Here is a 27,740-nt window from a genome sequence, read left to right as displayed (position 1 = left end):
ATTTTTCTTTGACCTATCAAGTAGCATTTCTTTGTTATTTAATACCTTTAAACACATTGCTCACAGAATGTGACACGCCACAGAACTGCCACAGCCATTAAGAGAACTTTAACACTGTTTACAAAAGCAACGTCAAAACAGACCAAAATGGCTACAGAACAATTTTCACAGATAATAAAATTATTTTATTCTAAAAGGCAGAAAACACAATCATATTCATAATATTCCTTTTATGCCATATTCTACTAATGCCAGTTATGCGTCTATCCATGTTTAGTCTTCAGACAACAGTTCTAAAAAATAATTTGGCAATATATTTAATTGAGGACCAAAAAGGGCAGTGATATATTAACACACGCATAATTCATAAAATATTAAATGAATTGACAAAGTAAAGACAGCACACTATGCAAGTTTTTACGACCTAATTTTGGTGAAGCGGGGTAGGTTTGGGTTTTTATAATCTAGCAGGAAATATCATTTTACCTTATTAAGTGTTTCAGACTTTGCATCTTGGTAATCCTCTACGGTCACCAAAACTGAAACCACTTAGCATGTTCAGTATGATTTTGAAAAATAAATATGTATATGTATAATGTATAGGGCACCTGTGAGCATATTAGTCATTGGATTTGATCTTTTGCTAGAAGTTATCTCTATTTAGCATTCTTCAGCTACAAAAATGTAACATTTCTGCAGATACTGCACAGCAGCAACTTTCCAAAGGATCATGCTGATATTTGAGATTAACTAATGCAGAGTTTAAAAATTGTTATGAAATCTCATTTTCCTGGTATTTGGGAACAAAGAAAATTAAATGCAGACATATACAAAACTCACAAAAATAAGTTATGACACACAAATGTGTTGCATCCACTGGTCCATCTTAATTCTCTTCTACATGGCACCGCAGTAGTTCTTCTATACTGTTTTATATTCTACACCCATTCTGCTTGGTCGGGAGAGCACAGAATGCCAAAGAGATGATGAGAATTGAATGCAAAAAGTTACAGCATTCTCATCATCTCTGTATTGTGGAGGACATTTGGTATTTGTCCAGGGACCTCAACTGCCCCACATACACCTTGTCAATACTGTTGTTCTACAACATTTACATGGAACTACTGGGGCCATAGAGGAAGACAGTAAGTGCCTTCATCACCTGCATTTAGATAAAAGTAAACCAGAAGAGCATCATATCCATATAGTACACACCACTCACATCCAAATAGTGAACAATACTGTCACCTTGTCACTTACACAGCACACCACGCGCTAGTCCACAGTTTTATGCGCCTATTACTAGAAAAAGCTATCAACTTCAATAGTTAAGCCACTTTTGGTACAATTGCAAAAAGAGATATCAAACAACTTTCTTTTTTTAAGTTTTATAAATAATTCAAGATACTCTATGTAGTTTTATAAAATTCAAGACTCAACCATTTAGACAAAGATTCTTAGAATACGTTAAGTAACGTCACAGCAACAACTTTACAGTAAAGCTTGTGAGTCTGCCCATCTATATGACTAGATAGTCCCACTAGAAGTATCTTTTCTCCCCTCTCTGTGTACAGTATAACTCTTTTCTGTGTTCAGAATATTACAAATCCCATGATATCGACAGTTACTCATGGAGATATCAATGAGTACTGCTAGTAAAGGTAGAAAACAATGAGCACACCTTAGTCAAGGTAACAATACCCTTTACCCCGTTCGTAAAAACAGTAAGAGACCAATCCTAGATCACAAACAACACTTACAACAAATCAAAATAAAACTAAAGCTCAAAGCAGCTCCACAGAGAAAAGCATTTCAGCCCTCATTTCAGCTTTCTTTTGCTCTCTGCACAAATATGTTATTGCATCCAATGTAAACATAAAAAACACTATGCTAACCTTATGGTTCTTTACCCCTGCTGAAAAGGACTCTCTCTTCACATAAAACAGGCCTTTTGAAATCCTAACAGCTACAACAGCACTCTGAGAAAGGAAAACATAGATTAACGTTCTCTTAAAACTCTTCTGATTAATCACTGGTTGGTCAGTGCATAAGACTAGGCACAGGTAAAAATATTCAGTCTTTTACTCATCTGCTGTTATGTTTTGATAATCCGGTGCAGTAGGTTGTAATTTTGTCCCTGATCCACTTCCATAAAAGTCATTCTTTTTCAGTGTGGAGAAAGTCTTGATTCCTCCCTGTCCGCAATGATTCGCTAGCATAGTAGCACTGTCCGGAACTGCACGCCCATCTGGCACAATAGACTTTTCAGTTTGTGTTTTAACCTCACACAACATAGGACGGCAGCATGGCTAAACACAGCACATCAATTAAAACTATATGTCCACTGCAGTACATCACATATTTCATTAGCAGAAACATTAAACATCACACACAGAATTAACTTGAACCCCATGTGAACATCACATACAAAAACACTGTAGAAATAATGCGCAATGCTGGATAGGCCCTATCTAGAGAGTGAAAAGGCCAATATTGAAACATCATCTTAAAAATATAACTACACCACAATACAGTGTAACACACACACACTGGAAGCCCTGGTAATATCTGCCAACTATATTGGTAGTTGGAGGTCAAGAAAGGCAGAATAAATCACTTCCAATAGGCAGCACATGATTGGTTGGATTGTTTACACTAGTGACTCAATCCTTCATGTCTTTTTGGCAAGTACATATTGGGTAAATGGTGAACAAAACTGACTAATTTATCCATCTTTACTGTGCCTAAAGGATAATGCACTGACCAAGCCTTCCCTTTCTTCATAGATAATTTCCCCCCCATTATAACTTACTCCTTCTCTACCCGGCCCCAATCATTCTCTCAACTCCTGCAACTAAGACCGTGCATCTGTTTTTGACTTGACTATTGTGATGACACTGGTAGTGCCCACTTTGCCTGGCACTAGGGGCCCAATGACTGAAGCCAGTGGACCACGGCCATTCCCCAAGGAAACAGCTGTATTGCCTATGGGGGCCACAGGGCTTCGGGCCACAGTCCTTGCAAAGCTCTGCAGTGCCTCATACTTAGAGCGCAGAGCATCCAGCTCAACTTTCATGGTAGCATTCTCATTGGCAAGCTTCTCTACTTCCTGCTGCAGCTCTGCCTTCTGGCGTTCCAGCTCCTCCTTCTGTGTAACACGCTTGACACGACAACTGGCGGCGTAGCCACGATTCTTGAGTGTACGCCGCCGTTGCTTCAGCTGCAGTATCTCCTCCTTGGAGAGGCCACGCAGGTGTTGATTCAGTTCCCGCACTGACATGGACACCAGCTCATCATCTGTAAGGCTTGTGCCATTCTCCCCTGGCTCCCTTTTCACCTGGCAGCAAGAAGTATGGTGGTGTGGGATTATTTAAATTGAAAGAAAATACACATTGAATAAAGACAGGATGGAATGCATGAAGAACCAAAAGATTTAACAAAAACGAAAGAATTTGAACATACCCCAGTAACTCAAATAAAATCATCTCTCTTCACTGTTGTGTAGGTTGCTCACCTTCAAGGCTTTGTTTCCCTTGTTTGTGGTCGTCATGCCACGAAAAACAACTCCCAACACGCAGTCCTACAAAATAAAGATAGAACCACATTTAAATAACTTATATTGGGCCAATAAAGTACTTCACATATGTGGACAAGAAATGTATTACAACTTTTCGCCATGAGGTGGCAGCTTAAGTCCGCTTGATACTGAAGCCATTGGTTCCCAAAGGAGATTTTATTTGGGTCGCCAGCATAGCCTAGTGACAATTTATGTTGTGTAATAGGCCTGTCTGATACCTTATGTAGCTTAGGAAAGCTAACAGCTTTCTATTAGGATCTAGTTTGTTAACAGTCACGGTTTTGTCATAACTCCCTATATGGAGTTATGCATTTAGAATAGCTCTGAAACTGGGGGGCGAACACGTCGCAGAGGGGACGCCAGAGCGTGGATATCTCTTTTTTTTATTTATTTTATCTTTATTGAAGCCAACAGGTTTCAAAACAATGTAGGAATTCATTTTTTTTTTTACATACTTTCTGTTTTGTTATATGGTTTACAGATTCCTGGTACAGAGGATCAGTAAGGGAAAGGAAAAAATAAAATAATTAAATAAATAAAATATAATAGAAAAGAAACCACATAGCTTTTCTATCTGAGGCCCTAGTGATCCTCATGCCAATATCAGATTTCTTCCCAGGCCCAAAGTTTTTTTTTTTTTTTTTCAGAGCGTGGATATCTCAATCGCAAAATTAAACAATATTTCTATCGGGCGCCTACCATGGAATAGGATGTGCCGGCGATTTCTTTTTCGATTTCTTAAAAGATTGAGCTTGGTCTGGTGAAAGCCAGACTAACCATGGACCTCACAGTTGAAAAATGCAAGGGAACATGAATCAGCCTATTTGCACGAGCAATAACAGACAACTGCTTTTCAGTCTAGCGACACATTTCATGAAGGCCCTTTTGGACATGTCAGTTATTTGCACCATTGGTTAGATGTAAAACTGCATTTCGTTTTAGAATACTGGTACTTAGTTTGTGCATTGACAATAAAGATGACTAAAATCTTGCATATGTAGAAGAAGAAACATTCACAAAAATCCATGGCATGACCTCTCTTCTTGATAGCTGTTGAAAACTGTTGTCAAAAACTAGGGATTGTTTTGTTTATTAATAAATAAACAAATAAATAAATAAATAAATTAATTAATTAATAAATAAATAAATAAATAAAAATAAAACATTATGCTGATACCTTCTGCTTTTCCCAAATACAATGTAGCCTACAGGTGTACATGACCTTTCATCAGTCCAGTTGCAACGGATGAACTGTGATGAACTGCCCTACTTGTGACTGTTTAGAGAGTTTAAAGGTTTTATAACAATGCTACACATTTTTTGGCTAGTGCTACAAATCTATTCACCTTTGCAGCGCCAGTAGGCTACTTTCTGTGCGGCCCGCACACACACACACACACACACACAGGCATGCCAAACAAGCATACACAAAAGTTTAAGAGTAGAAGATAGAGACAAATTGATGCGTGCGATTTATTTTCGCGGAGGACTGAGCGGCGGTCATATTTTGTACCGCTATGCGGTACATTTAGTTACTTTTAAAATGACACTACATTATGCAGTACCTAATTCAGCTGTCTACTACAGTCGCGGCCTATCTGAAAAAACTAATTCAGACTTTTTAGAAAAAAAAAATACTCTTGCCACATTCCTGACTCAGGATGTATCAGAAGCAGGGTTGTGCACAATTCGAATTGCAATTCTGCTTCCTGTTTGCTACCTCAATTAAAATGTAAGTGAAATTCAAGACTTGAATTGGAATTTCAGAGCCAGTTTCAATTCAATTCTGGAATTTTGCACAAGCCTGATCAGAAGGTCCTTCCCTTAACCCAGAAGGCCCTATCCTTAGCCCAGCTGAGGTTGATCGGTTAACCGATAATGTGATGAACTCATTACGCTCAACCCTAGACTCCATGGTATACCACACAGACTTAAAACCCTCAAAAAAAAGCGTGTAAACTAGAACAAAAATGGCTCACCACTAAAATGGAAGTCTTTTCCCAAACATGGAGAGATAGCCTTATCACTTACAAAAAAGCACTTAACGAGGCTTACTGTTCCTCGCTGATTGAAGAAAATAAAAAATAATACAACATTTCTCTTTAGCACAATCTCCCGCTTGATGAAGAGCCATAATGAAGTAACCCAATCTTTCCCTAAACCTAAAAACAGTAATGATTTCAACTTTTTCAATGACAAAATTGAAACAATTAGAGATAAATTGGTTTGGTTTCACCAAATACACATACTCCATTGCTGAATGATAGCGAAAATATAACAGAATCACAGATTAGACCTGGAACAACATTTAATTCATTTACACATATCGACATATTAGAACTCACCTCCACAATTTCCTCATCAAAATCTGTAACTAGTCTACTAGACCCTATTCCTACTCACCTTCTTGAGACTGCTCTCCCCTGGATAATGCCTTGCTCCAGATTATAAATAATTCAATGCTATTAGGGCATGTACCGCAGTTGTTTAAGATGTCTGTTATTAAACCATCCCTCAAAAAAACCTATGGACCCTAACAGCCTGGCTATCTAATCTACCTACCATGTCAAAAATACTCAAAAAAAATAGTGTCCAAACAAATTGGTGCCTTCTTACATATTACAAAATTAGGAATTATACCAGTCTGGCTTTAGAGCTCACCACAGTACTGAATCAGCCTTGGTTAAGGTTTTCAATGACCTCATTGCTGCTGATAATGGATATGTATCAATACTGGTCCTCCTGGACCTCAGCGCAGCCTTTGACACCATAGTCCATAACATACTACTTCATAGGCATCAAAGACTCAGCACTGGCTTGGTTTAGATCAGGGGTGTCCAAACTACGGCCCGCCACGCACTTTAATCCGGCCCGCCGAGCATTTATTAGTTTATCACAGATCCAGCCCGCCACGCACTTTAATCCGGCCTGCCGAGCATTTAATTGGGGGCCAAGCAGCGAAGCTGCGAGGCAACCCATAGTGATTCTGTTTTCTTATTATTATAACAATTTGCCATATTGGACCCTACACCATATTGGATTTCATCAAAAACACTTAAAAGTTTTCAAAGGTCACAAAATTTGTCAGATTTTCACGAAACTTGACGCAGATAATCGTCAGACCATGACTTTTTGGAGCCATATTCAAAATCTGTAGGCCGTCACGACCAATCAAACAGGAAGTGAAGTAATATCTCAGCAAAGCTTTCATGTATCAAAACCAAACTCAATACATGGGTTCAGGACCCAATAAGGAGGAGGCTCAATAAATTTGATGACTTTTGACCTATAGGTGGCGCTATAATGACCAAAATTACGTTTTGGCCTGTAACGGGTGATGTGTTTGGAATTAAAACTTACTAGTGGTGTCTGTTAATACTGTGGGAGTTCCTAAGTCCGACAGATGTGAATTTGTGATGTCAACATAATTGATCCGGCTGCCATATTGGATTTAATCAAAAACACCTAAAAGTTTTCACAGGTCACAAAGTTTATCCGATTTTCACAAAACTTGACGCAGATGATCGTCAGACCATGCCTCATAAACGCATTGCTTTTTGGAGTCATATTCAAAACCCGTCGACCATCACGACCAATCAAGTTTGGCGGCGAAGCCGGCAAACCGGAAGTGAAGTAATAACTCAGCAAGGCTTTCGCGTATCAACACCAAACTCAGTACATGGTCTCAGGACCCAATTAGGAGGAGGTTCAAGACATTTGGAACCACTGTGTGGCGCTTTAATCACAAGAAGTATAGTCATATTTCAGCAACGCTTTGACATATAAAAACCAAAGTCAGTACATGGGGTCAGGACCCAATAAGGAGGAGGCTCAATAAATGTAATGATCTTTGATCACTAGGGGGGCGCTATAATCACAGGAAGTTGGCTCATATTTCAGCAATGCTTTCACGTATCGAGACCAAACTTAGTATATGGACGTTATCCTGAGGACACAAAATAAATTTGGTGACCATCAACCACTAGGGCGGCGCTAGAGTAACAAAAGTTTAGGTCATATCTCAGCAATGCTTTCACGTATCAAAACCAAACTTGGTTCATGGACTCAAGACCACATCCTGAGGACACACAACAATTTTAGTAACCTTTGACAACTAGGGGTGCTATAATTATCAACACTTTCTCGTATCAACACCAAATTTGGTATGTGGACTCGTGACTACAACCTGAGGACGCACAATAAATTTGGTGATGTTTGAGGTATGCGTATGTGTGGGGGGTGTGTGGGGGAGGAGGTTTATCTGTGTATGTGTGTGGGTGGGTGGGTTAATTGGCCGTGTGTATAATGTAACAACATTGCATTGCCAGGACAACTCCTGCTCAACTGCTTGGCCCCCTCATTGCTGCTTGCAGCTATATTTATTAATTAAGGTTAACATAGGCTGCTTGCTATTTTTTTCCAGCGATAGACGACGTTGTGATTAACTTTAGGCTACTGCAAACTGCTTTACACTGTTCTTAGAGAGCGTTCAATGTCAATGTCAAAACAGCTTGTTACATCAAGATACATAGTATCTCCATTGCAGCAGATCTAACTACGTTATGCTACTCCATTCAATTGGGAACGCATTTCGGCGTGCACAAAAGGGAGAGAGCGCGGCTTGTCATTGTTGATAATTGATAAGAAACTTTTAAAAGGAAATCGCAATGGCAACAGTAGTGGCTAAATGGACTATATATATATTTTTCTCCTTTTTTGATTATATATATATATATATATATATATATATATATATATATATATATATATATATATATATATATATTTTTTTTTTTTTTTTTTTTTCTCTCTCTCTTCTATTTGTTTTATCTGTAAAGCGACCTTGGGTGTCCTGAAAGGCGCTCTTTAAATAAAATGTATTATTATTATTATTTATTATTTTTACTGACCATTTAAAAACTGTGAGAGGACACAGCCGAGGGCACAGTACTAGCCATAAGCTAGTGGAGCTGGCAAAAGAGTCTTAAAGTGACAGTGCACCATTTATAAATGAATTAAACAACATCAAATGAACAGTATTTCTTAAGAAATTAATTTTCTACAACAAAATTACTTTGTCATTTAAATTATACAAAACGTTATATATACACATTATTGTTTTGTTGTGTGGCCCACCGGCCAATTTCAAAACCCAATGTGGCCCTTGAGTCAAAAAGTTTGGACACCTCTGGTTTAGATCATACCTTTCTAATCGTTGAAAATTCATACAGGTCCATAATGGACCATCTACCCAGACAATGGTAAAATATGGAGTGCCTCAAGGATCAGTACTGGGGCCCCTGTTATTTTCTCTTTATATGCTTCCCCTAGGTTCTGAAATTAGGAAACATGGCATTAATTTCCATTCTTATGCAGATGATACACAATAATGGTAAGTGTGTTCTGTGTTGTGAGTTATGCTACGATCTGAGATGCGTTCCGCACAACACATCAATGTATTATCTCATTCTGTGTTATAAGGACGCTGTCTCTTTAAGATTATTTGATATCACGGGCAATTTCTACAATACCACATTAGTCAGAGTCTGGACTAGCCTACTACGCTTAGCTTAGCTCCCCCGGCTTAACTCTGCCTAATAATGAATCACTCTGAAAGCAGGCAGGCACACAACTATATGCAGTTCGCGTTTACACTTGTGTGCATGGCGGGGTTTAAAACATTACTGCCAAAGTCTAAGTAGCCTGTTTAACATTCAAAGACAGTCATTGTACTTCTCAAGAGTTAATAACATAACCGTTAATAACTTGACAGTGAGCTGTTTGAGACGGGAAACCAAAAATAAACAGGCGGTCAATAGTAAAACGACTCGTCGACTAAAATTGCCGTCGATTAATTTTCATCGTCGATTACGTTGACTATTAGCAACTCTTAGCATAATGTCAACCTAGCAACCTGCATAGCAACCACTTAACTTAGCATAGCAACCCCCATATCTACCCTAGCAACAATCTCAACAACTCTAGCAACAATTTAGCAACCACTAATATAATGTCAACCTAGCAACCACCATAGCAACCAACATGATGACCCTAGCTACCAGCATAGCGACCACATACAGTATTTAGCATAGCAATTAATATATGTACCCTAGCAACACCCTACCAACCATCTCAATTACCCTAGCAACAACATAACAACCACCAGCATACTGTCAACCTAGCAACCAACACAGCAACCACTTTATTTAGTATAACGACCACCATATCTACCCCAGCAACAACTTAACAACCATCTCAACCAACAACCTAACAACCGTGTACAGACCACCTAAAATTGGTTCATGGCCACTCATTCTGACAAATAATTGATTCTAGGGGATTTCAACATTCACATCTGTTGCCCATCAAAACCTTTGGTTGAGTTTTTATGCATAGTGGACTCTTTTGACCTCCCTCAATCAGTGACCAACACATCAGAAAGGCCACACTTGTACTTTCCTCTGGCTTCTCTGTGTCTAACTTACAAATTGTTGATATTGGTATCGCTGACCACTCTATGATTTTGTTTGAATGCTCTATGTTTTGTTCCCCGGTCTCTCCCCCCAAGTCCCACTCCTTTGTCCGAGCCATCAATTCAACCACAGCTTTAAATTTCTATAACACCTTTATGCTTACTCATTCACCTGCTATCAATTATGCCCTGTCCACCTGCTCTGATACAGAGCATACTAGTTATACAATTAGTAAATTTCTTCAACACAGTGTGTAGGAGAAATGAGCGGAAATGGAAAAAAGACAAACTCCAAGTCTCTTATATAGATATTTTTAAGAGATTCTATAAAGACGTACCAAAACTCTGTTAAGTAAGCTATAGAATATTATCCAAGTTGATTGCCAATAATGCTCACAGACCTAAAATATTATTTAGTACCATCAACTCTATTTGAAATCCTCCTGCTGCTGTTTTCATTATCTCTCCCACCACTGAAAACTGTGAGTTTTCAAGTTTCTCAATTTCTTCACTGAAAAGATTGATAACATTAAATCTCAAATTCCTTCCCTAAATTCTGATCCCTTAGTGATAAAACTCTCACCCAGCTGCCTTCAGCAGTTGCAACCAGTGTCACTCTTCCAGCTATTTGAAGTGGTCTCTCATATGAAATCCTCCTCTTGCCCAGATGTTTTACCTTCACACCAGTTTAAGGAAGTCTTTAACATCATTTGCCCTGTTGTTTTGGGCATTATTAATAGCTCCTTATCCACTGCAGTGGTCCCCTCTAGTTTTAAGTATGCAATTGTCCAACCTCTACTAAAGAAGCCCAGTCTTTATTACAGTGACCTGAAAAACTATAGGCCTATTTATTTCCAAATTACCTTTTGTTTCAAAGATCCTGGAAAAAGTGTTTCTCTCTCAGGTTACCTCTTATTTGAATGCTTTCAATAGATAAATATCAGTCTGATTTTAGAACACTGCAATAGCACTGAATAACCTTCATCATTCCTTAGTTTTGCTGCTATAGCATAGTGCGGTCATGGACTTTTCATGTGTCACACTGTACAACCACTCTTCTCTCTCCCTCCCCCTCTCTCAACCCCCCCCCCCCCCCCCCACCACTTCTCTCTGTCTTGCCGTTCAGCTCCCTCTTCTCTCCCTCTCTTGCCTTTTCTCTTTATAGTACAACACTATATAGTACCATTGATATACTTGTTAATACTAACCATCATAACTTATAGTAATACTAACCTAGCCTGACGAGCCAGACCCACATTAAAATTTAGGGTCTGGGCACTCACCGTTGGCAGTGCTCAGTCCGAGGGGCGGGATAATCGGTTGTCTTTCAAATTCCCTCTGCACGCAATAGGACAGCGCTATGAATCCCATGCGTTTTCCCACAGACGGAGCTAGTTGGCTTGTTCAAACTTTTGCCATCTTAAAAAAAGCTAAACTTGTGTCAAGCTGTTCGCCAACAGCAACATCCATCTTATTTGTTTTCAAGTAGCAGGGAATTCAAGCCAAACCGTTGCAACTCTGCCATCAATCATTATGTTAAGCCCGCCTAACGTCTCTATACATGATTTGATTGGCCTGATAGAAGTTAATTTTCCAGCTTACAAGACAACGAAGAGTTGCTAGACTAGCCATGGCTGCCGCTAGGGTGCGTCTAGATTTCTAGGCTAATACTAACCCACTCTATATCTTTCTTCCCCCTTACCTCACTTGTGAGGTAAACCATTATCAGTCATCAGCCATCCTTGTGTTTGGCCCTCATCGCATCTGAAGTCCCATGCCTATGACTGCCCTATCATTGCCTGTTGCTGTCCCCTTGCCTGGATTCCTTGCCCACGCAACCTAGCGACCCACTACTTGGCCTATGACAACTCCTAATCCCTATGGACAATTCATTCCCTACACTGGACTATTTGAACTTTGACACTTCTGACACTAAATAGGATTCATGCATTATCATACTGGTTATGTAACCATCCTACCTCTTTGTAGCATATACCTCAGGTGGCTTTAAACACCATGTTCTATTCTCTACACCTAACTAACCTATTCATTTATCATGTATACAGACCTTACTGCCCTGTAACTGACCCTAGGCAGATGGGTCAGGCCTTTGAGTCGTGGATCTGCTCGAGGTTTCTTCCTATATGTATCTACAATTCTAGGGAGTTTTTCCTCGCCACTGTTACTCATGGGCTCTACGTTAGGCGGGCTTGAACGGTTTGGCTTGAATTCCCTGCTCAGAATGTTTGACACTCTGTAAAGCGCCATGAGACATGTGTAATGTTTTGGCGCTCTATAAGTGAAATTAAATTGATTTTTTTTTTTTTTTATTGAATCGTAAAGCTTTTGACACCATTGACCATAGCATCCTTTTAAAACGTTTTAAACGACATTAATGGAGGACCACAGGTGTCACTTAAATGGCAAATAAAGTGGCTTAATTTGCCATTATAAAAAGTATTTAAAAAAAAAATCAATTATTGTAAATCAATTATTTATTTATCAATAATTGAAGGGTTCAGATGCAAAAGCCTCTAAATGCCACCTACTGTATGTCAAAAATGAGATAAAGATGGTGAGGGGATGCTCTTCACACATAGTATACGCCAATCAAATGATTTAACTTCTAAACCTCCTAAATACCACTATCTTCCTGGTCTGAAATATCGATTTATAGGCAAAAACCTATAGGATTTTCTTTTAAATGCTCATTTAAAAGAAAAGTGGTCAGACGGATTTAGAGGGTTTTGCATCTGAACTCTTCAATTTTTCTAATTTTAAAAAGGGATTTGCAAATATAATTGCAAAATCTTTTTGCTTTTACATTTGTGAAATCATTTGGCAATTAATTTGGCAAATCGACTGGAAAAGAATGCCTTAAAAGAACATCGATTAAACAATGTAACGAACCAAGCTCTGAACCATGTAACAAACTCTTAGAATGCACCTGTCACAAGCACCTTCTTCTAAACTCAAAGGAGACGGTTGATAAAATATCTTTGCGGTTTATAAAGGAGCTTTGCTATTAAGAAGCGCTGCCATTATGGATATTTTATGTAATGCTGTACTTTCACTGGCCGATGGCTTAGATGGTGCTTCGGTGGAGTATGGCATGACATTAAACAGACTGGTTGAAATCAGAAATGAGCTACGGGAAGCGAACCTAGAAGAGAATTGCCGAGCACATTTAGATCGGGCAGAAGTTTCTTTGCTCCAGCGTTTCCCTAACATGAAGGGAGAGAAGGCGCCAGATAGTCATCAGGGTACCTAGGAAGAAAATCGCAATTGACTTTGGCGTATCGCTGGATTGTAGGGCTGGGACGATTAGTCGACGTAATCGACTACATAAATTCGTCGACGTGAGTAATTTGTGTCGACTATTCGCAATGTAGATTTATTAACGCACCCCTGATGATCTACATCCCAAAGATTCCAGAGCACACTTTGAGAGATGTATCCAGGTCTGTAGGTAGGCTACACGTATTTGTTGCATGTGCTACAAAAAATTATTCTGTGTGATGGATGAATTACCAATGTAACAATGGTGCGATACAGTTTTGCTATGGCTATGCATGAGACGCTTCTTTGTTTGAAGTGCGTGTGTAGGGTATGTGAGGGGAATCTATGTGCTTTGTGATTCCAACTTGGTAGGCCAAGTTATAGTCAAGCGATTAAAAAGTATGCCAATGTGTGTAGTAGCCTATCCAAACAATCATACTCACAATCCTACAACAGCTTGCAAATTATCCTCCCGAGCCCAGCAAGTGTTTTGCTTAAAGCGAAAGTAGCCTATCTTCCGACCGGGCCGAGGTGTATTAAGATTAACAAACTGAAAACCCAGATACCGCCATTTAGTTAACACATCAAAGAAAAAAGTCTGCTGAGAATATTCGCTTCTATCTGTCAAATTTGAACCCAGTTCATGCTTTATGCGCAATAACATTCCCCAAACTCTCCATCTAAGCTAACTTGCTAGTGAACTTTCCATATTAGCAGAGCCCGTTTACGGAGAGCCGGGTCACTCCCTATTAACTCCATTGTACCTGCAATCTTTTACAGTTCTGCTAGGGCGATCACGAATAAGTGCAAAAACAATGGGGGTCTATGGAGCTAGACGGCTAAATTTGTTATTGTCTAGCCGTTATTTGTTTTCAAACTTTGTATCATCAGTGCAGATGTTAATTTGTATATGTATGAGAGAAGCTTCAACTTCTGGGTATGTAGCATTGTGGCATAAAGCTTAGGTAGTTAGCTTGCTAACTCTGGCAAAAAATCTGTGTTCTTGTTCCATGTAGTTCCGTGTTGCAGCCACAGGGTTGCAGCAACAGCACGTAGACTAGCCTACAGGAAAACTGCTGCGCATGAACTCATTCGGATTATTTTGAAAACATAACAGCTAGATATTCTGTCTTCTCATTTTGTAGACGAAAATTAAGAGAGATTTTATCTTAGTTTTTATTTCATACAAAACATTTTAGTCTCGTCTTTTTTCGTCAACAATAATGAATTTTAAGATAGTCTTAGTCAGTGTTTCAGGACAATAGTGCAGTCTCGTCATCGTCTCGTCATGGAAAAAAGGTCGTTGACGAACATATTTCCTCTCATCTCATCTGACGAAATTAACACTACATCCTGAAAAGCTGATCTGTCAACTGCCATTCAACAAAGTTGGAATCTGATTGATCAAGAAGTAAGTAGAAGTATATATACTCTTGAGTTTTGGTTACAAGTCCGAAGCACTAACCAGTAGGCCACAGCTGCCCCCCAAGAATATCTACATTAGTTAAGTCTATGCCTCAGAGAAAGCAAGCTGTGAAAAAAAGCCAGAGAAGGTGCAAAAAAATAAAGAGTACTAATTATAATGTTTTAAGTTTGTGATTCCATACTTTTTTCCTCAAGATTGAGCGATTCCATATTTTTTCCCTCTGATTTGCAAAATAAATTACAAAACATTTTGGTAATTTAGGTTTCATAAAGAGCTAGGTTTCACAAAGCCAGAATGTTCATCTGTTACAGAAAAACATTTAAGGCACATCTGTGATTTGTCTTTTTTCTAAAAAAATAAAACAGCTGAATGAACATTTTTCAAGAGTGGTGATTCCATAAGTTCCAGGAGTTGTAGCCAAACTGAACAGATTGAACAGATGGAAACAAAGAATCAAGATACAAAAAATGCACAGGGTTAGGTCATTGTTGTCCTTACAAAATCTAGAAAGAACTTGAGATGTGTCATTTTCAACAATGAAAATGTAATTTGCCTGAACACCTACCAAACATAAAGATTACAAAACAGTTGCAGTCACCTCTAAAATGTAAAGATATAAGTAAAATAAGTAATATTCTGACGCAGTCCAGGTCACTGTGCCACTAACCCATAATATTACAGTAACAAAGCGCAATTCTGTGAGTGAAAGTCTGAGACTTCGTTAACAATGTAGAAAATAATAGAATGCCTTTATTGTCATTGTAGCCTACAACATTTTTTTTTGGCATTACAGACATAAATGGCATACACATATTTTTAAAACAAAATTATGATGGCAAGTGATGCAGTATAGTAATACAAAAATAACAATAATAAAAATAATAATAATTAAAAGGGCAGTCTAGCGGCGGTGATAATTAGCCAAAGATGAAGTGAGAGACAAAAAAAGAAAACAGACTATATACAATAACTAGAGACTGGGAGAGTCAGAGACAGTGCTAATGACAAAACAGATGGCATATAATCATAAACACAAAAAAAACATTGGGCTTCATTCACCAACCGTTCGTAATAAGAAATTTGTTCTTAAAACCCACTTAAGCAGTTTTGATGAGATTATGGTATTCACCAATGTTTTCTTGTTCTTAGGTAAAAACAGAATCTACGAACACTCAAGAGCACTCTTACGCTGACTTGTTTGTGCAAAATAAATGGTTATTGCATTTTCATCATATCTGCAGGTGTAAAATATAATAGAATTATATATTTTATCATTTATGATATTTTTGAATAAACAAATATTTTTTTAATAAACTAAATTCCACTATTTTACAAAGCATTAAAGTATTTTAAAAGAAATAAACACAACAAATAATACTTTTTTCACTTTTTATACCAACTACTAAATATAATGGCTCATTTGCTGTTGATTCCTGCAACAGTGCTTTCACTTCAAAGCATGTGTCATATACGGTAATCAAATTGTCTTGCTCTTGTAGTGTATAATATACAGTAGAAATGAAAGCTGGTGCCTCAGCCTAAATTTGTATGCACACGGCCCTGCAGTATCATGCCCATTTATGGGGATTGACAGGGCGTTTACCTATGCTAATTAAGAACAATTGGTACCCCCTGTCAACTTAAGAAGAAATGGGATTCAGCATGATAATAACGAGACTACGAACGATTCTGAGGTTTAGGAACACCTTTGTTCTCGTAGGATCTTCTTAAGAACACAGTTAAGAAAATTCTTAAGAAGATATTGGTGAATGAGGCCCATTGAGAATATAATGTGAGAAAATGATGGAAGAACAAAATGTCACATACTGTTTATGTATCAAGCAACAGAAACTATCAGACATGTAATAAAGAACAGCCATAATAAATGTATGTAATGGCAAGCAGTGGATATGAAATTAATAGGGGTTCAAGGGTGAACAATCTGTGGAAAAGAAGAAAAACCAACTACACATTTCTACTGTATCTGTAGTGTGTGTTGACAGATTTCCCCACCCAAGCAGAAAAAAGGGCAACGTCAGGATGTATCTTAGGTCTTTTCTATTAAGTCAGGCCTTTTTCCAGCAATGGATTGCTTAGGTTCATTTGGCCTCTTCTGGAAGTCAGTAAGATAGAAGTTAACTAAATCGTATTTCCTCTTTCTGCTCTCCTAGGTCAGCAGAAAACAAAAGGTAACACTTATATAATGTGAAAAAGAAAGGAGAGCTGAGTTGGAAAAGAAAAAAGCAGAACCATTATAGGCAGCCACAACACCAACAGTCCCCAATCCCCTGAGATGTTGTCAGTGCAGAAACAAGAGGAAAGTAAAGGAGGTAGTCAGTCAAGTCACACTCTTATTTTAGAAATCCATCCTTAATGTTATACTCCTTCTGTTACGATCATATATATGGCACAAAAACGATGGCAAATGGTCTGTAAACGAATCACAATGTTGTCTTGTACGGTAATCTAGCCATTTAACTGTGAGCATAGCGCTTACAGTTGTGTGCAGAATAATAGCAGTGTTTTAAAAAAATGAATAAAGCTCAAAATCCTTACAATAGCTTTCAAATCAAAACATGACCAAAATTGATCAAGTATGTGTTATACCTTTACAGAAAGTGAAGAAAAAGTAATGTTAGACTGTTCAAAAAAATAGCAGTGTTTGCATTTTTCTTTACAAACTCAAACATTTCCTGTATAAACTGAAAAATGTCAAGATTTTGCTTTACTTTGAATCACTGCACTAATATCTAGTTGCATTACCATTATTTCTGAGAATTGCTTCACATCTGTGTTGCATGGAGTCGGCCAACTACTGGCACCTGTGAACAGGTATTTCAGCCCAGGACGATTGAACTACATTCCATAATTCCTCTGTATTTCTGGGTTTTGCCTCAGAAACAGCATTTTTGATGTCACCCCACAAGTTTTCTATCGGATTGAGGTATGGGGATCGGGCTGGCCACTCCATAACGTCAATCTTGTTAGTCTGGAACCAAGACTTTGCTCATTTACTATGAAATGCCTAACATTACTTTTTCTTCACTAACACAAACTTGATCAATTTTGGTCATGTTTTGATTTGAAATTGAATGTGCAGTGTTCCCAATGCATTGATATTATGGAATTAACAGCTATTCTAAGGATTTTGAGCTTTATTCAATTTGTTAAAACACACTGCTATTATTCTGCACACAACTGTATTTAATTGTTGTCACAGCCATTAAGAGGACACATAAAGGGTAAATGATGCCTTTTTGAATGGCCCAAAACTACAGTTGTTAGTCCACTCAATCCATTCTGTGATGAACAGATTATTCTAAAAAGAACATAACCTTCATCTTTCAAGCCTATTTTTCTATATAAAATATGACAACCTCAACTGAAAAACACTATACTGTGCATTACAGACCACAAAAGGAAGTTTTCACAGTAAACTTTCTTTTAAAGGTGAAAGCAGAGTATGGTGTGAATTCCATTTTGACACTGCGGCTAAAAACTGCGGCATATCGTCAGCAAGATGATGCAACCCGAGGACATTCACCAGTCTGCCTGATCTGCAACACACAGCAGCAATCTTAGAAGACCCTCAGACCCACAAGAATCTAGGGGGAAAGAAAAATTGACTTCTATACATAACAGAGCCATTCCCATACAAAGTTTCTACACAAGCAGAGAAATTGGTGGTATTGAATAATGTTTTTCAGAACATGAACAATTCAGCAACCTCTAATGTCCAAGAGTCTGTAACTTATAATATCATCTGAGGTAAAGATTAACTGAACATTTTACTAGAGCCATTACCCTATTCTCTGCAATGTATTAAGTCTGCCATGTACCTTTCTGTGCTGCTTGGTGCTGGCAACACCAAGATGCATCAGAGTGCTGTCAGCTTTGTTGTGCCAAGGCAGCTTGCAAAATAAGGTTACCATTGCTGCACTTGTGTAAAACCATTCCTTCCTGATCCTAGGAGGTATTTGGCAGCCAGAGGTTTGTGTCTCATCTTAGCCCCTCATGCTGGAGTTCTTCCTTACAACAGATTTCATCATTACTCAAACAGGAGAGGGAAAAACTATGCATATCTCAGGACTTATAACTACCCAACTATGCATATATCAGTAGTCTTTACAAAATCTCACATTTTAGCCTGATGTACTATTTGACGGCAGGGGAATTTATGACCTGCACTCATCCAATCTGCCCAACCTGTCAGAATAAGCGATAGACATGGACCTGACCCAGAAAAATCCCATTTTAATTATTAGCATAATTGCATACATCATGGAGTGGCCTTTCAAAAACAACAGGCTCATGTAACGCTCTAATAATGCCCAAACTAGAACCCTTTTTATTTCATATGGGCCAATCCGATATCTAAAACATTAAACTGGTTAATAAGTTATTGCAATGCATGACTTCACATGAGCCACCAGTAATAGGCTCCAAACGTTAGCACAACAATAAACTGCACTGATTGCAAGACTACTGGCTTGTCTACACCTTAGCTACTGGGTCATTCCATGTCAAATCAGACAAAATCCAGGAAAATAGTTGCACTGTATTGTCTCAGATTTTGCTGAAAGTTTGTCTCCATAATATTTATGTCCTAAAATTGAGATGTCTGTAAAATAATTTTGTTCATTCCAATGTTTTCATAATTTTTTTCATCCTTGATTTATAATTTTTCTTAGAAATGCCTTATTTTGAAGGCCATGTTTGACCATTAATATCTATTATTCCTAGCCTGCCCAAACTTTATATGATGGAAGACAGACTTGTTCTTAGTATGACTGGACCATTATGTTTGTACTGCATGCCCAGTAGATTCACATATAAGGCCCTAGATTTGCAACAAAGTGCTAAACTGATGATATTCAGGGTCTTAAACTAATTTTTTTGTTCCCACATTAGGGTCATTCCGTGTCAAATCATGAATGGGTTCCAAAACCAAGGCCTGTGAAATGTTTCTGTTCAAGACAATATTAAAGTAATCCAGAAAAGTAAATAAAATGTATTCTTATAGCACATTTATACACAGCTTACGCTGACCAAAGTGCTGTTATCAAAACAGAAAGAAAAATAAAAAAAATAAAATACATATACACATACATCTACACATTAAACAAGGAACAGCAGGATACAGAAAGCAAGCATATAGCAGAGGGCAGAGAAGGCCAGAGTAGGCTACAGGTGGATTTCGAGCCAGGATTTAAAACCAATGATGGAGGCTTCAGTTCTTATATCATGTGGCAGCTGATTCCACTAGCGTGGCCAGCGACTGTGAAGACTGTCGCCTTTTTGCCTTAGTTAGCAAAGAGCAGGGGATGTGGATAGGTCTTTATTGGCAGATCTAAGAGACCTGGGGGGCTGAATGGGGGTGTATGAGGTCAGAGATGTAGATTGGGGCCAGACCAATTTGTGCTTTAAAAACCATTAGCAGAATCTTAAATTGGATCCAGAGTGATTGGGGGAGACCTAGGTAGAGGGAAAGAGCATGAATGACTTGTTCCAGGTTGTGACAGAAAGGGTTTAAGTTTGGTGATGGTTCTTAACTGATAAAAGCTACTCTTGACAACAGATGAGATCTATTTATCAAGACAAAGCCCAGAGTCATAGATAACACATTTCTTGCATGTGGTTTGACAAATGAGGAGAGGTGACCTAAGTTGTCAGTGAGGGGGCTACTAGAATTAGAGGGTTTTTGGTTCCAAAAAATAATCACCCGTTTTGTCATTATAGACCGCGGGAGGAAATGATCCAGCCATCCAGACTTTGATTTCATTAAGTTACGGTAACCTTCATTATAAGAAACGTTAACCAAAATATATGGGCCCAATATTACTATGACAGAAGACCGCCTTGAATGTTGTTAGTATAACGTTAACCACTGCTGTTGATGCCCATAACCTATAAAAATGGCATTCATTAAAAACCGACAGAAAACAACGCCGTTGTCGTAAAGTTGGGCTAAATATAGCCATTAGCTGACTGATGGCTAACTTAGCATTAGCAAGTTGTGCTACGTTCTTAACAATAACAATCAACATCATCTTAAAGATACAAATACAATGGATATAACAACAATAAATATTGCCTGTTATACAACAAGAGTTGTGTACACCGTTAGACGTCTACTGGAAAGCTTCGCTTTACGCTGGCTAACATTGATGGCTCATTTGGGCCTGGGAAGCCTGTTGACTTCGACTAGAGTAGACCTTTGTCCACCAGTTCCATGTTGCCATGGTTCCCCACGCCCGTGCTACCGAACGTCAAATTCAAGGTTTGATGAATCAGCAAACAACAAAATCTAAAAACATTTGACAACGTATGTTGCTGTGAAACAAGCTATCCATGCTAACTCCATGACATGAATCAAAGATTGACAATGATATAAATTAGGTTACGTTAAAAATGAGCTACTCCGACAGAAGGATTAGCACCCTCAATTTATATTTGCTGTAGCTATTTGACCTGAACAAGAGATGTTCCAAGTCCGAAGAATGAACTTCGGATAGCGATATCGTAGCCGGTAAAAAAAAAAAAAAAACAATGATTGAACTGCGCAAACTAGCCGACTGCGCAAACGCCAATCACTTTATCGTTAATCCTTAAAAGCTAAATTGATTCTCCAACTGCCTGCAGTTTAGCGTTAATCATTGTTTGACAGACCTAACGTTACAACCAAGACTGGCGTTAACGTTAACTAAACGTCACTGCTGTGTTGGAAACCCATGTTAACGTTTCACCTGTCCTGAACGTTGGCGTCAACATTAACTTAGCGAGACGTTGAACAAGTTAGCAGCATAACCACACAGTTTGTGGTTTCTAGAAGTTACAAGATATATCATATTTCTTAAGGGGAAAAAAAACTTCGTTACACTGCCAGTAGCCACTAACGTTAGCAACGTTGGGCGCGTTGTTTTTACGTTGTCGTTAGTTATCAACAGACGCGTTGACGACGGTGAGCTTTGGTTGCGTTTTCACTTAGGCTGTCAAACAATACATTTGTTTAATGTTAATTCGGATATTAAGGTAACATCTCCAATCGTGATGATTTATCTTCACCGATACATACCGACTTGTTATATTCACTAACGTTAGCTTTAACGTTAACGTTATACGGCAACGTTAACATATCACATTACGTTAGCTTAACGTAGGCTAATGTTATTGACTAACGTTAGAAATATTATTTGTCATACAAGAAAAGGTTTATTGTGACAGCTTTACCAAGCACATGTTTTCGGCCGTTTAGTAAGATCACGCTATTGACTTACCGTGTCTATAACGTTATAAGCCTATCAAAGAAGGCGTGATGAATCAGCAGAGTCAGCCCTTTATTGACTTCTCGCATATGATGTCGCTCCGCATAGCTCAGCAAAACACCGGAATTACAGGCAGTGTAAAAGGAATGCAAAGGCTTGCACACTCAGCAAAACAGATCGCTGCTTCCGCACCTGACAAGTTGAAAAGCCAGTGGCCGCACAAGTGTATATAATACACACTCACCAAACAGAGGAAACGGCAGCGCCGTAGAGCACCACGATGGCTGAACCCGGTTGTTGTTGATTGTTAAGGAAATTGTCATACGGCCAGTCTCTTGTTGATCCCCGTTTGCTTCGCTTGCGCTGCTGAGGCCAGACGTCAGATGATGTTTGGGTCACATGCTTTCATTCATAAAGGGTTTATGCATAAGGACATTTAAAGCAACAAAGCAGCAGCTACTGCTATGCATAAGGACACGACAGAGAGAGCCATTTTTTTTTGGCCACAGAAAATAAAACACAGGCTTTGTCGCATCCGACGGGTGTGTGTTGTGTGTGTGTCAGGTGATGCTTCCCTTTCAAGAGAGTTCCATTATCAGCATCATAGTTGGCCCCACAAGACTTCCTTTTTAACATTCCATATGTTATCTTAATGCAGAGGAAGTAGATTGGGACCCAAATAGAACGTTCAAGCATTGTTTTTGTTTTTATTGTTGAAAGGGTCTGTAAGACTACAGGTGAGGCAGTGCTTCAACAAAAAAAAGTAATAAAAAAACACTTTCAATATATATATATATATTTTATATTTACATATTTTTAGTGAAAGAGAAATGCAATCACGAACACGAGCTGTTTCCCTGAATTAAATTCGGTGAGTGTAAAACCACGCCACCCTCACTCGCGGTGAAACAGGGAATTAGGTGAATCAGACTGCTTCACCAACTTTTCAGTGTGCTTCATTACCATAGATATCTTTTCCCATTGACTTTCATGTTATCGAGTGAAACCCCCATAGACAGTATAAGATATGGACAGAGCCATCCCATAGACCTCTAACGAGACAGATTAAGCAAATTTCAACCCATTTCCTGTTGGTCGTCAGTTCTCGCACCTCAGTCCAGGCGAGAGAAACATTTGATGTTAAGCAACGGACTGAAACCCATAGACGGTAAAACCTAGCATTCATGGGCATCGGAAAAACCTTTTTCCCAGTGAAAACATCATCATTCCGCATCATTCACGTCATGTAATGTGTGAGTCAGAGGTTGGAAACTGGGGCTAGATTTTGCTAACAGAGTTGCCCAGTTAGGGGCTAGTCATCACTTTTGTCGTCACGTTGTAGTTCGTTTGTAGTCCATGTGGCCTTTCATGTCCAACAGTTTTAATGTGAACTTGGGAATTTGCCGCTTTTGTCACTTGAACGCTGCATATCTATCTTTCACAAACATCTTACACTATATTTTAAGCAAATAGTTGTTTATTTAGGATTAGTGAGCGTATGTTGTAACCTTTGTTGTGGCATCCGTGTTGTCAAACATTCCGAATGCAAAGCACATGAACACTTGCTGTGGGAAAAACAAAGTACAGGGCGGTCCTTGTCATTCCCAGGTGCCATGAATGCACCAAAAGATATGGACAGAGTCATCACGTAGACGTAAGTCGAGACGGGTAAAGCAAATTTCAACCGTTTCCTATTGGTCGACGAGGCTTTCTGCGCAGGCTCAGGGGACGTAGATGTAACATAGGCACGTAGTCTGACTCGTGTAACTTATGTGATAGCTGCACTAAGAGATTGGGTTAATGTAGGCCCTTACTTTACCACCACGTCTACATTTACTTTTCTTAAATGTTCTGTTCGTAGATAAATGTGATTTCATATAAACAGCACTCGCCACATTCATAGCTTACTGTCAATCCATCAAAACTTCGCTGAAATGTTGAGGTCCGATGTTTTCGTTCTTATCCAGAGAATACGGTTATTTTGCTCCTGTGCGACGCTTTAACCCGCTCTGGTCGCATGCTCATTACGTAAATTACGTCACGTTAGCATTGATTTCGGATAAAAGTTTATTACTCAGCCAGTAAGTCAGTTACGAGATTATGAAGCCAATCACACAATGTTGTATTACTCCGAAAATAGAAAAAGTTCATACTGTATAAAGGCTTAAAATGCTTCAGCAGTAACGTTATTTGATGTCAAAAGTGGCGCCAAATTGAATGGGGTTCAATGGGATGGCTAGGTGAAACTGGTCTACTATTTAGCCTCAGATCCGCTATAGTGTCTACGCTCTCTGAATGTTTGCCTGCCCCCTTGCTGAAACCAAGGGGGTAGGCGAACGTTCGGAGAGTGTAGACACTATGGGCGGCTCTGAGGCTAGGTGTCGACCACTTCCAGCTAGCATTCCATTGTACCCCTTTCATTTTGGCGTTACTTTGACATAAAGGATTTCATTTCCTCCAGAAGCAATCAAAAGGGACTTGTTATAATTATGCTATGGAGGAGTATTCAAAACTTTAAAATGTATACAAGGTGACAAGCTTAAAGTGGTAGCCAGATCAGATGCTAGTTGAAGATTGAGACTCAGTGTTAGGCTACATTAACATTTGATGTAGTAAGAATATAGTAGTTGGCTAATGAGCATTTTCATCTTGGGATTTAACAGGGAGCCATGTTGAGCTGTTGCAAATGCGAGAGACGTCTATATTCCATATAAGGAGCGCCTGCCTGGTCCAAGTGTTGCTCTGACAGACTTGCAATTCTGTGAACATTACTACTAACATGACCCATATCAGCAAGAGAAAGTGCTTCTCTAAACAAATTCAGATTGGCTGAAGTATGCACAGATTTTAACAAGAATATCATACTCATGTTAACAACAAACAGAACAAACACAAACACCACAGAAACACAAAGAACACAACATTCAACTGCCAAGATTAATTTTTATTCATCATACCAGTACATTTCTGGATCTATCTAGGTGGCCTGTGAGATGCAATGGCACAAAATTCATGACTGGGAATTTGGTAATTTGACTGGAATTTGACAAAAAATCCTTCTTTTCAAACATCTTCAGTTGGTGACCATAGTTGAGGTGTTTATTTTTTACCTGAGAAAAAGTAATGTGAAAAATTAGTACAAAAATTGTATCCATAGGTCTCAAACAAATACTGACCCTGATATTTTAATGTATTTACAATGAACATGGGCTTTCCATATTTCATTTAAAAGGCTTGTAATTATTTGCCCATATGTGTAGGTTTTCCAGAATGAATTCAGGTGCCTAAGGTAAGATAATGGCCCATTTATGCTAGCAATGTAGCTCCTTACGTTAGCTAACTTTAACCAACATCTACTGTAATGAATAAATAAACAGCATTCAACATATCTTACAGAAGTCTTCCAGTCTTTTAATGAGCAAAGTAGAAAGGATATGTTGCTCTCTCATTAGCCCAACTTCCAAGAGTGAAAGCAAATATAAACAGACTAACATTACTAACACATTACTACTAAAAAAGCAGGTACTGTACAAAAGATTGTCAGAATTGTACCCAAATTATGCTTTTTCCACATGTAGGTTGATTGCTAAATTTAAGACACCATCTTGAATCAAGCCCAGATGATGTAGGCGTGAGCTCACATTGACAGACAGGAACCAATCACAAAGAAAAGCATCCTTTTTACTGGTCGTGCAGTGAGGACTGAAAAGCATATTTTGATTTGAAGAGCAATATCTTTTCATGCATGGCTTCATGCATATCTCGTCATGTTACAAGAGTAATGAGCATGAGCAAAACTTCCACCAACAGGGTGTCCGCGCGGTAGTAAATAGAATCTACCAAAATTAAGGCCCTTGAAAGGTAGTAAAAGGTAATAAATGCAATTTGACTTGGTAGTAAATTTTTCATCACCACCTCAATATATAATGAGTTTACATTTTTTGCTTAATATTTGTGTCATGTTTTAACTTCATCTTACCTAATTAAAAAATATATACGTGCAGGACCTGAGTCAGTCGGAGTTGATAGCAATGACGTAAAAGTAAACTGTGTAGAGTCAGAGAATGTCTAATAAGGGGAGAACCGCCACTCTCGGGAAACTTCCGGATTCTGAACTGGTTGCAGTTCCTTTTCTGGTTCCAGAAATCATGGCGCTCACGAATAAGTGCAGAATGAATGGAGGCCTATGGAGCTGTACCCCTCAAATCCACTTTTCTCGGGATATAATTTTTTGCCCAGAAATTCGAATGTTGCAGTCAAAAGAGGGGGCAGAGAAAATACAAACCGCTGAGTATTATATTTTTTGAGTCACTTATTTGTTCTAAAAAGCCTTTCAAAAGTGTCAATGACGTCATTCATTAGCAGAAAGCTAGTGTGTTACCCAACCTGTAAGAAATCGAAAGGACGTGACTACTCGTTCATTCAACTTTTGACCTATAATCCATATTGAGCTTGCAGAAACCACAATCAAATCTTCAATTTCTCAACGACAACCAGGTGAAAGAGACAAATTTAGCCGTCTAGCTCCATAGACCCCCATTGTTTTTGCACTTATTCGTGATCGCCCCTAGCGGAACTGCAACATATTGCAGGTACAATGGAGTTAATAGGGAGTGATCCGGCTCTCCGTAAACGGGCTCATAGAGTTCTGTGGTTGTGAATCGTGCAGATCCAAAGAGTTTTTTCGGGTGGGGATGCAGGGATGCTTTTTGGCGACTCTTTTTTTCACGTCATCTAGGCCCTACCGCAGGCTACCAGAGGAACCAGAGCAGCGTGTTTATCATATGGGCCTGCTGGTCAAATGCCCGGTGCTTCTATCACTCATCTGATAATATTTGTTAATGTAGCAAATGAGCGGTAGATGTAGGCTAGCCTATCACTCTAGCAGCTAAGAAAATATAGGCTACACTCACTCCGTTAGGAGGCAACTCTCTCAGTTCGCACTAGGCTACTTCAGCTGGAAGTTTGAACAACTGTGGACTTGACTAGTGTGTAAGCTTTCGTTCAGCTGACAGTGGCGCTGCCATCTGACTCTGATCATCCAGAACCGTGCAATAATGAAATTATTCCACCTAGCCCATCAGTAACAAAGTTCGAACTAGTCACTGACATAGTAATCGACAACATTTTTTTTAAATGTAACCTAGACCTACTGTAGTATCTAATGTTATGTGGGAATTGCAAGAAAATGAGTGAAAACAATTCACCTTTAACCACACAAGTGCGTGTGTCATTTATTGTCGATCAACAAAAACAGCATGGAGTTCAAACGTAATTTAAAGTCCCAGACATTTAAAGGGACAGCGATCACTCAAGACATAGGCCTACACCACAACTGATTGAAATGCTTTGAATAGCCTACAAAACACTGCATTTAGACAACAACTGCGTGAAGAACCAATAATGTAGTTAATGGTGAATTACCGGTAAGTTTATGGCATTCACATTTAAAGCATTCAATAGCCTATGAAAACTTGATCAGTCAGTTAAATTGTTCTCATAAAAGGAACAGCAGACCTACAAAATATTTCAAATAGGCTAGTTTTATTGCAGTGACAGAAAACGTATACTGCAACATACGAGTTTAAACCATGTTAAATTTGAAAGCATCTAGCTAGTGACAGGTGGTATTAGGGGGGAAAAGAGAACAAACTCTGTAACCTACCTGATTTCACAGTCATTGTTCATTATTTGGCCTATAATTTAGCCTATAATAATTAG

The 27,740-nt window shown here is 38.7% G+C and overlaps 2 protein-coding genes across 14 annotated transcripts in view; both read right to left on the bottom strand.

The window, feature by feature from the left end:
- On the bottom strand, positions 1-22,579 carry mafgb (v-maf avian musculoaponeurotic fibrosarcoma oncogene homolog Gb). Of its 10 annotated transcripts, none has more exons than XM_042056236.1 (3): positions 22,264-22,579; positions 3,515-3,580; positions 1-3,337 (listed from the first exon to the last, which is right to left on the bottom strand). In XM_042056236.1, exons 2-3 carry the CDS (start codon positions 3,548-3,550, stop codon positions 2,855-2,857), a joined length of 519 nt encoding a protein of 172 aa, XP_041912170.1. In that variant the 5' UTR covers positions 3,551-3,580; positions 22,264-22,579; the 3' UTR covers positions 1-2,854. The 10 variants fall into 10 exon arrangements, 2 of the variants coding, with proteins under 2 accessions (XP_041912170.1, XP_041912171.1); XM_042056237.1 differs by lacking the exon at positions 22,264-22,579 and adding an exon at positions 22,032-22,245; XR_006020980.1 differs by lacking the exons at positions 1-3,337; positions 3,515-3,580 and adding exons at positions 15,485-18,311; positions 18,594-18,783.
- Positions 22,580-24,942: 2,363 nt separating this feature from the next.
- The window catches only part of aspscr1 (ASPSCR1 tether for SLC2A4, UBX domain containing), a 101,490-nt gene continuing 98,692 nt past the window's right edge, over positions 24,943-27,740 (bottom strand). For all 4 annotated transcript variants that reach the window (XM_042056174.1, XM_042056173.1, XM_042056175.1 and 1 more), the window contains one exon: positions 24,943-25,129. In XM_042056174.1, coding sequence (XP_041912108.1) covers positions 25,119-25,129 — 11 coding nt within the window. In that variant the 3' untranslated portion in view covers positions 24,943-25,118. The remainder of the gene's footprint in view (positions 25,130-27,740) is intronic.

Source organism: Alosa sapidissima, chromosome 12 (genome assembly GCF_018492685.1).
Source record: "Alosa sapidissima isolate fAloSap1 chromosome 12, fAloSap1.pri, whole genome shotgun sequence".
NCBI lineage: Eukaryota > Metazoa > Chordata > Actinopteri > Clupeiformes > Clupeidae > Alosa > Alosa sapidissima.
This window is presented reverse-complemented; position numbering and strand designations above follow the sequence as displayed.